The sequence below is a fragment of the Rhagoletis zephyria genome, unplaced genomic scaffold (genome assembly GCF_001687245.7).
Source record: "Rhagoletis zephyria isolate East Lansing unplaced genomic scaffold, Rhagoletis_zephyria_1.1 Rzeph_scaffold_03568, whole genome shotgun sequence".
Classification (NCBI taxonomy): Eukaryota; Metazoa; Arthropoda; class Insecta; order Diptera; family Tephritidae; genus Rhagoletis; species Rhagoletis zephyria.
Window position 1 is genome coordinate 24,374 of NW_016160651.1, and position 14,774 is coordinate 39,147.

A 14,774-nucleotide genomic window follows, 5' to 3' on the forward strand; every position below is an offset into this window, starting at 1 on the left:
GAAGGCCAACATAGTTCCGTGTAGAAGCTCATAGCTCACACACATAGCACAAAGCTCGATTTGGTGTTTAATGCATGTCCTCGCCGGCAGAACTGCTTCCACTTTTTCGCCAGGTTTGCGTCCGTAGGAAACGGAAAAAAACTTATACAGCACGCTTTCCTTTTGTTTTCCTTATTACACTTTGCCACTGCACACTTCATTTTGCTTTTTAATGTCTCAATAATTGTTTAAAACCACGCAGAAATATTAACGCACAAATATTAAAATTGTTTTTTGGTTTTTTCGTATGCTCACATTCAACAATTGCACCAAGATGACGTCACGCACACAGCTCATTCTGTCAAAATCACAAAGAGCGGATTAGCGGTACCGCGATTGGCGCAATCTCTATTTCTCTCAATCGTGTGTATTTTAGAATACCGTTAAAAATCAATATTGATTATCGCCAGATACTTTGCGTTGGCGGTAACTTCCGCCAGACGCTTTAAAGTTCACGTAATCAATATTAGGCGCATTCTTTTGCAACCGGTAAGGTAACTAAAGTTTTTAAGTACCCTTCCTATTGCACACATACTAAAATTCATTAATTTGAAAATGAGATAGGTCTGGCGGCCCTGGGATCATGTTATGAATTGTTCATTGTTCATTAATCAATTGTAAGTTGTAAATAATAAATAGAAATACAAAGTAATACAAAGAAAATATTTTAGTTTTATTATTTTGGCCACTCCGAGTTTAGTATTTGAATTTGCCCGCGATGACAATTTACATAGTTATGTATTGGGAATATTTAGAAATGTATCAGCAGGGGGTCCACCGAAACCAGTAAATTTTTGAAAGGGGTCCACGAGAAAAAAAGTTTGGGAAACAGCTTGTCCTATTTATCAAATGTGCCTATTTACTTATTTGCCTTAACGCGTCAGGTGTGCATAAAAAGTGCTGTTTCTTCTGAAATAGGGCTTGCTAACTAATTTAGCCGTGTCCTATTTTTAATGACCAATATTCCAGACCTAAACTTTTATCTGCCTTTTGTTTCTCCTCTTCTCTTTCTGATTTTAAAACTGGTATTATAAAGTTGGGTACTTACACCTTGAACTGCAGCTGCTTCACCTGAAAGTCTCGCGCAAAGACCGCCCGTGCTGTTGGCTTTATCATCAAACCAAGCAACTTCTTGTTTCAGGATCGCTTCAAACATCAAGCCTCTCAATCGTTCCGTTAGCTTCTCACCCGCAACGCCGAAAAGGTATATCTGCGATACGAGTAGTACTAATGTAAATAAATATTTATGTACATATCGCACACCTAGATCTAAAGTGCGATGAACCCAAAAAAAATTGGCGATTTTTTTGCGTAAATCAATTCATAGCACTTACATCCAATTAATGGAAGTATTTTTTTCTTCATGATTATATAAATTAACTAAAAAACTACTGTTATACCTTTATTTTGTATTAATTGCGTTTAATCTGTACGATCCACAAACAGTTAAATTTACCTCTAGGAATTTTGAGTTAGCTCACTTTAGTCTAGGTGTGCGATATATAAGAACAATTACATTTAGCAATTTATGTTATTTTTTAATTTTTACCATTTAAATACATATGTATGCATGTATAATCTCTACATATAATAAAATTGTAGCCGGTCGATGTCTGTACATTATATATATTAAAGAAAAATTAATTTGGGGGGTCTTTAGTAGAGCACCAGAAGCAAAAACAACCATTTTTAGAATTTTTGTCTGTATGTTTGCACTCACATCACTCGAAAAAGAATGCATGGATTTGAATGCAGTTTCCATGTATTGCTAGATGTCTAACTTAAAATATAGACAGAAAAAAAAATTGAGAGTTACCGCCTGTTGGAAAATTGCAGATTAAGTATATTGATAAGAAAAAGTGAATATTGCAGTACGGACGTCAAAAGAAAGAGGCTTAAGAAGGGTTACAAAAATACAAATATATTTTTTTAGAGTTGCCACCTGTTTGAAAATTTTAATTTATTTTAATTTATAAGATAAATTAAATATTGGGGGAAAATTTCTCAACTGGACCTCGGATTTCAGTCAAGCTCGAATTTTTGCGTGAAAATTTGTGGGTAGAGAGGTTTATAGATGTGAAAGGGATTCTGAGATTTTTTTTTTTAATTTTAATTTTTAAAGTTTTTATAAGCAAATATAATTTTAAGCAATATTTTTTTCAAAACTAATTTTCTCTTTAAGTATTTGACGATAGTTGACGAAATTCTATTGTAAGCGTACTGACATTAGAGCTTTAAAAAACAAATATTTTTATAATTTAGACATTTTTTTTTTAATTCAAACACAAATATTCAAGTTGCATTAAAAATATGTTCTCAATGAGTTTTTTCCATTTCGTTCATATTTTCGAAAACTGAATTTATTGAATAAAATATTAAAAAAAAATGTTAGATCTTTTCTGACTTACAGCAACATTTGTCACAGCGCGCGCGCGTCGTGAAAACGGTTGCCGTTTTGGTCCAAATGGACCAAATTTGGCCCATTTTTTTCGTTTGGTCCATTGGTCCAATGCTTTTTAAAATGGTCCATTTCACAATGCTTTGGTTAGCTTATTATCACCCTTTTACTTCATGCAATAGTTTTTAATTTTTTCTATTTAATTGATGAATTTCTGGAACACCTGCTAAAAGTTTGATTAAGCCGCTGATCTTCAAATATGGCGTCGCTAATCATCTGCCAAAGCACGCTTCAAAAAATTCCGCGGTTACTTGCTAATTTCAATTTAAATGTTTCTTTGAATTCATGTATATATGCCGAACTTCTTCTAGGCATTAAAATAACAAATAAAATAGTGTAAAAAAATTTTGATGTAATGACACGGTTATTTGTTAATGCCCGACTTTGTCATTTGTCATTTATGCTATTTAATACCTAGTGGAAATCCAGCATTGGTTTGGAAACTTGAAGGTACATGTGTGTACCTGAAAGTGTGTTCTTTATTTTCTCATTATACTCAATTTATCCTTATGGGAAAATATTAAAAATGTTACTTTAAAAGATATTTAATATACGATTGTAATGCACTTTATATGCAATATGTAAAAATCGTAATAAAAACTGAATTGGTATATTTTCTTGATAAAGAGCAACAAACTCCACTCGATTTCTCGATGTTACCGCAGAACTCGACAGGCAATCACCGATGGCCTACCAACTGTCATTTTGACGAGCAATATGATTGCAAGTTTTTGTGGGTGGGCACTTTGATATCTTGAAATAAGCATTTGCCGCATGACGCCACCAGACAACATTCTCTCAATTTCGGTGTTTAAAAATATTTAAATCTTTAAAAAGCTTGCTGAATAATTTGCTAAAACGTAATCATAAATAATCCAATATGGCTGTCAAACTATCGAATTGACTTCAACAGATGTCAAACAATAAGCGCTGACATATAATGCAGCCCATGAGAAATAGGCGGTCTCCATTGGAAATATATTTTGTGACATGGTTATCACGACATCAGTGTTTTCCTGTGGAGACAGGGCCTTATAGAAATTGGTCCATTTTTTACCATTCGGTCCATTTTTTGGACCGAAAAAGAAATTGGAAACGGCAACCGTGATCGTGAACTATGCACGCTCACCGCCTATGCGCGCATCGTGTCCACTAGAAAGCGCGTACAGAAGCAACTAACAATTGGCTCATACTACCGACTTTCAACGTAACCGCATATAATAATGATGGCATTTATGGTAATTTTAAGGCATTTTCAGGTTAAGTTTTGCATCGGAGGAATGTGCTAAAATAATCCCATTAGTTCCATTTTTTTGGAGTTCACACACAACATTATTACCAGGGAACGGATTTTTAGGACCTAAAAACCTACAAAAAAAAGAAACAAAAGGCAGGAAAAGGCCCTAGAAAGCAAAATAAGGTAATAAATAAAGACAAAAACCGAAAAATAGTCAAAAAATACAGTTATTTTAGAAATATTTATTTTACAAGTAAAAAGAGAAAAACTATGAACTACATAGTTTCATTATATCAAAAATTTGTACTTTGAATATTTGGCTATTTTCCCCATTTGAGTTTTTAACTCGCAAAACTTTAATCTCTATAGCTGTAGTAACATTGAACCACAAGGTGCATTTTGAAGTTTTCTGGCAGCATTTTTATTAGATGTTCGCGAAGAAAAGCCTTAAATGTACTAAACGTGCGCTCGACGTGAGTTGCTACAAGTGGCGCCCATTTAAATTGTATATATGGAATCAGGGAAATCTAAATCGTGGTCATTCTTAATCAAATATACTCTATCTCTTTAGCAGAAAAAAGGCAATTTCCATAAAATCTGTTCCATGATTATTACAAACATATGGGCAAAATTTCGGAGTTATTTATGCATCAGTGCACTTTTTATTGCATTTTTAAGACGATTTTCATGTTAGGTTTATATGGGAGGTATGCTTTAAAATAAATCGATTACGCCAATTTTTCGTTTTTTTTTTTGGTTTTTTTTTACTTGTCTCCATAAATGTTGCACACGGAACATTGAGGTTATACGCCGACTCCTTCCATTTTTCCAAAAAAATATATGGGGTTGTACCACTGTGCGATGTTGAACACTTGAAAAATCACAAAAAAAAAATATTAGACAAAAAATTTACATACTTATGGTTGACTGATGGCGCTAGAACCATACAGTGGCGTGTGAACTCCAAAAACATGACTTGAGCAGATTATTTTAACACGTAGTTACCAAGCTTAACACAAAATTTTTTTTTACAAATATTTTCTTCAATAAATGCAGTTTTCGAAAATATAAACGAAATGGAAAAAACTCAATGAGAACATATTTTTAATGCAACTTGAATATTTATAATGTTTGAATTAAAAATTTGTATTCTTTTTCTAAATTATAAAAATATTTTTTTGTTTAAAGCTCAGTGACATTACTACGCTTACAAAAAAAAATCATCAACTTTCGTCAAATACTTTAAGCGAAAACGAGTTTTGAAAAAAAGATTGCTTAAAAATATACTTGCTTTTAAAAACTTTAAAAATTAAAATTTTTCAAAACAAATCTCAGAATCCCTTTCACATCTATAAACCTCTCTACCCACAAATTTTCACGCAAAAATTCGAACTTGACTGAAATCCGAGGTCCAGTACAAAAATTTTCACCCTATTGCAATTTGGGTATCAAACTGAACAGGTTTAGGAAATTTTACTGCCGAAAATATTTTTGCCATCTGTTTGAAAAATTTTATTGTATTAAATTGATAAAATAAATAAAATCTATATCTATACTTATAACAAAATTGTAACAGGCCGATGTCTGTACCTTACATATATTAAAGAAAAATTAATATGGTGGGATTTTATTAGAGCTACAGAAGCCAAATAAAATTTTTTTAGAATTTTTGACTCTCTGTCTGTCTGTATATTTGTACGCGCATCACTCGAAAACATAGAATTGAATGCAGTTTTACCGATGTATCGCTAAAGATCTAAGCTATACAATATAGAAAAAAAATTAGAGAGTTGCCACCTGTGTTTAAAATTTCAGTTTAGGTCAATTGATACGGTAAATGCAATATGGCTATCAAAGGCTTACAGCTGAAAATATTTTTGTGGAAGGTTGCCACCCCTTTGAAAACTTTAAATTAGTTGATAGCATAAATTAAATATTGCAATATTGGCATCAAACTGAAGAGACTAGAAAATTTTAATTTTGAAGCGGGTTGCCACTTATTTGAAAACTTTAATTCAGTTAAATTTATAAGATATAATATAAATGTTGCCATATGGGTATCAAACGAAAGTATTTGAGAGCAATAAAATTCCAACAGGCCGATATCTGTACATAATAGATGGTAAGGAAAAATTAATAGGGGGTTTATTAGATCAACAGCGAAATCTGAAATGTTTGTAAGCGCATCACGCAAAAATTAATGTATGGAATTAAATTCAGTTTTCACCGTTTGTACATATTGCTAGAGCTCTAATTGAAAATACATAATCCGTTTTTTTGTTTTAGTTTATCGTCATCATTATTCCTAGGTATTTAAATGCATTAATTTTTTCCAGCGCGTTGTTGTTTATATTTAGAGTTAGCAACGGACTGTTCTCAAAATTTCGCCTTGATATAACCACATTTTGTTGACATTCAATTAAGTTTGTTCAAGCATAACCAATCGTACTTTTTTGGAGCTTCTGTGTGGAAGGTTTTTCGCTAAAAAAATCAAAACTTTTTGTTGTTGCTGCCAAAATATTAGAGAAATCTGAGACGTCACGCTTTACAATTTCATAGAGTTCTCTGTATAATGTATTTCACTTAACGGCTGCACCGATTTGGTTCATATTTGGAACATATGCCAGCACCTTGCAAATAAATATTCCGACCAAAACTTTACACGGTATGTGGCTCGGGATATTCCTATAATTCTTATACAGACTAAAATATAAAAAACCAATATATCTCTTAAACCAATTATGTTGGGGAACTGAAACTTAGCACTGAAGCATATATTGCAAATGCATTGGAAAAGGGGGCGTGGCAGCTTCCACACAAACTGAACTTCTCATATAGCTTATTTCTGGAACCGCTTACGCTAACGTCCCACAGTGTTTCGACTATATGGAGGCAGGTAGAAAAGTCATGGTGACCGTTGATAAAAAAAAACCGGTTGGACTTAGAGATGGAAAAGTAAAAGTCAATAAATAAAAATTTTACATTATTTACTCACCCCCCTTCTTCATGAACGATACATTTCCAAAAAAATACGGGAATGGACGCGATACCGACTTATCAGTTTAGTTGCCTTTGGCGATTAACCCTTTAAAGAAAGTGTTTCTTTTCCAACTGTAATCAATTATATAAATGACGTGGAATATTCAGGTGAAGGTATTTACCATTTATTTGGTACTTTTCTATTTTCTTACCAAATAATTTACTTTGAAATGAAGATGCTAAAGATTATTACTAAAAAAATGTGAGTACCGGTCCGTCAGGTCTTGACATTAGACGAATGTTTTAGAGAATCTTATGTAGTTTTCGAATATATAATTTGATCTTTGCGCGCGACTTTGCAAATATATGTAATTTTTAATTTTCTTAATTTTTGATTTTCAGCTTCTTTTTGCATAATTTCTCGAAAAGAATTTTTCGAACAATGAAAAAATGTCGCCAGAAAGAGCGAGTATTTACACATAAGTCATTTTATAGTATAACCTTTGTTTTCTGGGAGTGGAAAGCAGGAAACAAGAATTAACCAAAATTCCATCACATTTAATGACTGGGCCCACATTATTTGTGAGTTTTGGACGTTATAATGATCCAATCTTTCCCATATTTTATATTTAGATTTTTCTAATAAAATAAAGACCACAAACTAAATTTCAACGAAATCGGATGAAATTTAATGCTCACAAGAGTAGAGGGCGTGGCAATTATTCCATCTTTACAAAATTTCATAATTCTCTGTTTCTAAGTAAAACTAGAGCACATGTCAAGTTTCAGTGAAATCGGTGCAGGTGTACTATTATTTCCACTTGCCTCCATATAGTCGAAACTCTGTGCGTCCTCAAACTCGCACATATGTTATCAATACCGTACTTATGGCGAAAGTGGTAATTTTTGGAAAGGCTGGATCGATATACATTTACGTAAACTCGCAAATATCATTCGATTGGGAACCATTTTCTCCTAGATTTCTAAATCCTATTGAATTATTGTAACCTTGTTTTTAATTTTTGGTAAAAGCTAAAATTTGTGTAAAAATTTTGAAGAATTTTTTTAAATTTTTCACAAAGAATGGAGCTTTGATTTTTCAAGTTTCGCTATAGACTGTCAATCTACATACCTATTTGCATAAAATGTTAGCCGTTGTTCGGACTAAACTCAAAACCCACTGAATCGGATCTCCCTCTATTCAGTGGAGGTTATCTTACATGCATATATGGTCCTATTACATGCTACTAGAAAACTCGATAGGTATTTAGTGCTGGAGTAAAGTTATTTATAAAAATCGTATTTATTAACCGATTTCGTTCAAATTTTAAATGTGAGCTGTGTACCTGTATGATGGAAAATTCTTTTGATAAAAATTGGAAAATTCTTTTGATAAAAATTGAGTCGAAGTTGAAATTCATAACACGCATTCATTTTATGGTAAAGCTGTTCTTACACGATATGTATTTTCATTTGTAAATGTGACTTTCTCAATACATATGTAATTCCGTATGTCTGTCAAATTCAGTCTTTATTTAACTATTCAAAAATACATTCTTTGAAAACGAAATAAACTAAATTCAGATGATTCTATCTGTGTGTCAGATGAAAATCAGAACATTTCTAATTCGTATGTACGTGCATCTGCTTTGTACAGAAACAAATCTAATTTGCCTTTACACGATATGTTGACATTTCCATATGTAAAAAGAGGCATGTACACATGATAATGCATAGGTACATATCGTGTAAGAACACCTTAAGCATTGGTTTTGCAGAAAATGGACCCAATGGATGGCGCTGCAGCCGAAATGTATAGAAACCCCGTGTGGTTGGTCTGCTTTGGCCCTATGTTTAAGTTATACGAATTTAGTTTTCAGATGTCTAAGTGAAGTATGGGGTTAAGTTTGTCTGATGCCCTCATACACGAGTTCATAAATATTACCACGAATTGTAAAAGTGGCGAATTAACAAGGAAAGATCACCGTAGGTATACCCATTGCTTCATTTGAAAGATATTCAAGAGATCACATGACTCATTTAGCCATTGTACCGGAAAACTTTTCATCCTGTAGGACAGCGAGGATTCTTGGCCTTCCTATAACAGAAAACGCACTTCTGTGCTCTTGAGAATTGTTTTTTAAATACTAATGATTTTTTATGAACCCCTTTTGCATTTTTGGGGGGTTTGGGGGACCTACACAAAAAGTTAATATTGAACAAGTAAGAGCAGCGCTGTCTTCGGCTATGCCGAAGGCATCATACCCTTCATGAACATCTGAAAATTTTAATTTAACAGATTACTGTATTTGAAAAAAATTATATATTCACAGCATACATAGATAGAGGAGTTACATATCGTCGTTTAAAGTACAAAACCGCGTATCGTCATTCTGCAAAACTGCGTAACTGACATTTGCTGTCAAAATTTGGATTTGCTCACACAAGCTCTTGGCTGAATCCTTACCCATTCGTTCTGAAATATACTAGTCAGAAATGCAATTGTAAAAAACAGAACCATTTTGAAATATGAGTGTTTTTACTCTCTATAAAATAATATATGCAACCTCACATACGCGGTTTTGCATTATCTTGATACTCGGTTTTGTACTTTAAACGACGATATACAAAATCATATCTAAATAATCAGAGGTATGGAAGAATACCTTATATAGCACCAATCTAAGTGATTTTCACTGCTATGTGATCGGTATGTAAACCGGTAAAACAATTTAATGGGTTTAGTTTCCTACATAAAGGAGATATATCCCAAAAACTGGTATCTAAACAATCAGTGAGATAAAGCTTATACAGTATAGATTTTGACGATTTTCTCGATAGACTTTTTATGATTATTAATAAACTAGCTTACGAAAGTTATCGGTTTTAGCTGTCCAAATAAAGGAGTTTTACAGTAAAACTCCATATTTGAACAATCAGTTGTATGGAGGCACTAAATAGGTTATAGTGACCCGATCTTTGTTAATTTTACTGTAAACTTACAGTTGATGATGAGTGAAAATAGTGCGAAATTTCATGTTTCCAGCTGCATAAATGGAGTAGTTATAAAAAAATCTCATATTTGATCTCAGTTGAATGGAGGCTATAGTTTATAGCGATCTTCGTCATTTTCACTGTAAGTATTCTTTTGATAATGGGTGAAAATAGTGCGAAATTTCATGTTGACAGCTAAATGGAGGAGTTATAACAAAAAATCGCATATCTGAACAATCAGTTGTATGGGAGCTATATGTAATAGTGACCAGATCACGGTAAGGATTATGTTAATAATGGATGATAACAGTGCAAAATTTCATGTTCCTAGCTACATAAATGTAGGAGTTATAATAAAAAATCTCATATCTGAACAATCAGTTGTATGGGGGCTATTACTGTAAGTATTCTGTTGATAATGAGTGAAAATGGTGCGAAATTCGTGCTCCTAGCTGCATAAATGCAGGAGTCATAATAAAATATTTCATATCTGAACAATCAGTTGTATGGGAGCTATAGTGGTCCGATTATTCCAGTTCCGACAAATGATTACTACATTATACTCCCACTTACCAAATTCCATCCGGATATCTCGAAAACTGAGAGACTAGATTGCATACAAACTGACGGACATGGCTAAATCGATTCAGCTCGACGCTCTGAACATATAGGTATTTTAATGGGTCTATCTCTTCTTATTCTGGTACTTACAAACATCGCACCAAAGTTATAATACCATTTCATGCTCATGAAAGTTATAAAAATGGTTAAACAAACCATTGGGCGTTATTATTTCAAGTCTCCTGAGGACAAACAGAGTTTTCTGATCAAAAAATATTGATTATCAAAAATTCCTCGAAAATTTGTTTTTCTCCCATATAAAATACATGGAAAACTTTGAACGCTCTAAATCTTTTTTTTTTTCAAAATAAGAAATGGGTATATTTTTTCGGTATAGAATCATCCTAGGGGGTGAGAGCATTTAAATTCCGACAATACATTTTTTATTACCTCCATAATGTAGATATACATATAGACATACATACATACATATGGATATAACGTATGTAATATTTACCTGAAAAAATGTTGCAAAACCAGTGATGACACCAGTTACTAAAAAGTATAAACTGTATTTATTCGTGTTTTCGCGAACATATTCTGGGTCGTCTTGAACTGCTAAAATTTCAAGAATTTCTCCAAAAAGCACTGCAAAAATAGGCATAGCAAAGCCCATTATAGCCGATGATATTACTCCGCACAACAATTGTGGCCATTCCGGTTTATTCTTTTTTATAATAGGCCATAGTGAGGACTCTTCATCGGATTCTTGAAGTAAAGTTTCCTCCTCAAGCTTAATGTCAATAAGCTCCTCATCCTCGTCCTTCGTGCCGAAGAAATTTGGCGATTTTTCAACATTTTGTACTTCAGCAGTTAAGGGCTCGTCTCCCAGTTGCGTTGTAACCAAATTATAATAGTGGGATTTCAGGTCCATCAATTCGGCATGTGTGCCACTCTCGACCACTTCACCTTTATTAATGACCACGATCCGGTCAGCGCGTCGGATTGTCGATAACCGATGGGCAACAATGATTGTGGTACGACCTTTACTCGCCTGGATGGGAGAAATGTTTTAATATTTTCCAAATTGGTTTTGAAAGTATTAGAAGTACCTTCTCAAGAGCCGCCTGTACTTTCGCTTCACTAGCTGTGTCCAAGGCGGAGGTTGCTTCGTCCAATAAAAGTATTTCGGGATCTCTCACTAATGCACGTGCGATAGCGATACGTTGCTTTTGCCCACCAGACAATTGAGCGCCACGTTCACCAACCAAAGTATCAAGTCCCTGGAAAAGATGCATTCATAGTGAATTTAAGCTTAAGTGTAGTCGATTAAATATATCTAGTAATACTTACTTTTGGCAACTTATTTATAAAAATATGCGCATTTGCAGCTGTGGCTGCCGCAATGATCATCTCTCTCGTAGCATCCTCTCTGCCAAAGCGAATATTTTCATATATGGTTGTTCCAAATAGTACTGGTTCCTGCCCGACGACACCTATGCGCTCCCTTAGCCAAGTAATATTTATGTCTTTCAAATCGACATCATTAAAGTATATGTTGCCTTCTTGCGGATCGTAAAAACGTTGAACGAGTTGAATAATCGTTGATTTTCCACAACCCGATGACCCAACTAATGCTATCGTTTGACCACGATGTATCTTCAAGTTGAGTTTATCCAGAATTTGTACTTCGTCTCTAGATGGGTATTTGAAACTGACGTTCCGTAGTTCAATGTGTACCAGAGATTGATTCAAATTTTTGCCCCTCGGTTCGATCGGGTTGATTGTCGGCACTTGTTCGATAATTTTAAATACTTTTGCGCACGCACCTTTTGCAATGCCAAAAGCTTCGATATATGGCGAGGCCATGCCAATATTCATAGAACCCATCATTACTGAAAAAAATACCTACGCCAAAGATTATTTAAAAACTAAATATATACCAAATGGACACACACCTAAATTGACCTTATTTATTACACATACCGTTATCATATTTCCAGGATCGTAATTTTCGTATCCTTCAATGCCAGCGTATTTCTTTAAGACTAAGCCAACGCCAAACCAGAAAGCCAAAGCATAGGAAGCATAAATGAAGAACCATAGCATACCAAACCCAATTCCAGCAAACATATTTCGCTTAATATTTATCTTCCGGGCATCAACTATTTGTGTTTTGTAGGCACTGGCTTCCTTGTACTCGCCTTCAAAAGTTTTCACAGTGCGAATGGCACTCAGTGCCTCCTCTGCAATATTTCCAGCTTTAGCATAGATATTCAGTTCTTGTTTTGATAACTTTGAGGTCATCTAGCGAAACAAAAAGCCAAAAAAGGATATTTTGAGAATTTACCGACATATGTATGTACAGTAGACTGCATCACCAAAAAAAGTTGCGGTTTTACTGCCGGGATTACTAAATCTATTATTTGTTAAGACCTCCACCAAAATANCCAAAAAAGGATATTTTGAGAATTTACCGACATATGTATGTACAGTAGACCGCATCACCAAAAAAAGTTGCGGTTTTACTGCCGGGATTCTAAATCTATTATTTGTTAAGACCTCCACCAAAATTTTTCGGAAAAATATTAACATTTCAGTTACAAAAATGGAGTTTTTTATGAATAAAAATAGTTTCTTAAGGAAATTTTTGAAAGAAGTCCCCTCAGATGACAAACCAGATTAAGCTTAAACAATTTGCATAAAAATATTTAAAAATCTTTTCAACGGAATCGTAATAATGAGATTTTTATGCTGTTTCTTTACTTTTTTCAAAGATTGTTTTACGAAAAACTTGAATAACTGGGCCAAAACTATTCTGATTTAGGCTTATAGGATCTCAGTAGAAAGGTATTTTCACACTGTTTTTATTTCTGGCCAAAAATGTTATTCGTGTCCCATTTTTTTTTCATATACCAACACATCTTAATTCAACTTTGAATGACGTTCGTTCATCCTGCCTTTCAGTATCAATATTAAAGCATACATTTAGAAGGCATTTCCGCCACAACCATGTACATGTACGGCATTAGTATAGGTGTGACTTTTGAATTGATTTCTTTGCTTTATGTTAAACTTATTTGAAGTTTGAAAAATTGTCTGCACATCGGCATCAAAATACCTTTCTAATGATATAAAGAAAACATGATTGCCTATTTATCTTATGATTTTGTATGATATATTTTTGTTTAGTGATCAGGTGATTCAAATAAGCCAATAATTCACCAAGGGTAAATTAGGTGGGGAATACTGTGTAGGTATTTCTTTTGATGTTATCAGAATCCTTAGATACTTACGATCGACACAACGCCCAATGCTATGAATGTAACTGGCAAACTGCTAAGACAGACTAAAGCTAGCAACCAACCTTTGTAAAAGGCTAATACTAGCGAACCAATGAAGGCCACAATATAGTGGACAAACATAACGTCCTTTTCGGCTATACCATCCTCCATTTTAGACAAATCCCTAAAAATGAAAATATTGGAAATAATGTTATTAGTAGTATGTACATTGGGGTGCCCATGGACTTTTTTTAATCTTAAGATCCTACCCCCTAATTGTTATCCTTTTTATGAGAAATATTCTTGCCTATTTTTATAGATTTCAAAAAATCGTTTAGAGGTCGCGACTAGTGCTGGGTTTACACTAGAGGGCTGCATGAATGCATTCAAAACGGCTTATGAATTATTCATATGCAAAACGAATGAATGATTCTGGCTTCAAATTTTTTTGAATTTGAGTGAATAGCTGTTCTGATACATAATTCAATAATTAAAGGTTTGCTCATTATTGACATTCGAGTTTTGACACTCCCTTAACTCCCTTACAAAAGCTTTGCACACACACACAAACACACACACAGTGCCTTGCTAAGGGAGCCGATTTTGTCATGAGGGAGCGAGAAAACTGTTTTTTGAGCAAACCTTTTATTATTTAATCATGGTTCTGATATTTGTGTCGACATTACAATATTCAAACAAAGTGAAAATAAATTGAATTTAAATAAATGACAATTTTTTGTATGAATATCCAAAAATATTTTTTCTATGCACATATGTACAAACATACATATGTATGTATGTATGTATGTATTGCTGCGCTCCTCCCACTAGAACTTGAAGGGAGATCTCCCAATGTGAGGAATAAAAGAGTACTCATTTTGGCCTGATTTCGGAGCAATAGGGGAGATTTATTGGTTCTGACCTCCTTTATAACTCGCTTAGGAGTCAAATCGAAGATCTCCTAAGTGAGCAACAAAAGAATACTCCCAGAGCTATGATTTTGGAGCAATAAACGATTTTTGTCGATTTTGTACTCCTTTATTACTCGTTTAGGAGCGAAACGGGAGATCTCCCAAGTGAGCAATAAAAGAATACTCCCTGAGGCTTGATTACGGAGCGATAACTGAAATTTGTCGATTTTGTACTCCGTTATTACTCGCTTAGGAGCAAAAAGCGATGTCTCCTAAGAGAGTAATCCTGGAGTTTTCCTTTTGATTGATAG

General features: G+C 33.8%; 1 protein-coding gene across 1 annotated transcript in view; it reads right to left on the bottom strand.

Annotated features, from left to right (window-relative positions):
* The window catches only part of Mdr50 (Multi drug resistance 50), a 46,261-nt gene that overhangs the window by 19,123 nt on the left and 12,364 nt on the right, over positions 1 to 14,774 (bottom strand). Inside the window, exons 3-8 of the mRNA XM_017624323.1 lie at positions 13,565 to 13,736; positions 12,255 to 12,575; positions 11,622 to 12,176; positions 11,381 to 11,551; positions 10,786 to 11,322; positions 1,088 to 1,249 (exon numbers count right to left, since the gene is read on the bottom strand). Of these exons, the coding sequence (XP_017479812.1) occupies positions 1,088 to 1,249; positions 10,786 to 11,322; positions 11,381 to 11,551; positions 11,622 to 12,176; positions 12,255 to 12,575; positions 13,565 to 13,736 (1,918 nt within the window). The remainder of the gene's footprint in view (positions 1 to 1,087; positions 1,250 to 10,785; positions 11,323 to 11,380; positions 11,552 to 11,621; positions 12,177 to 12,254; positions 12,576 to 13,564; positions 13,737 to 14,774) is intronic.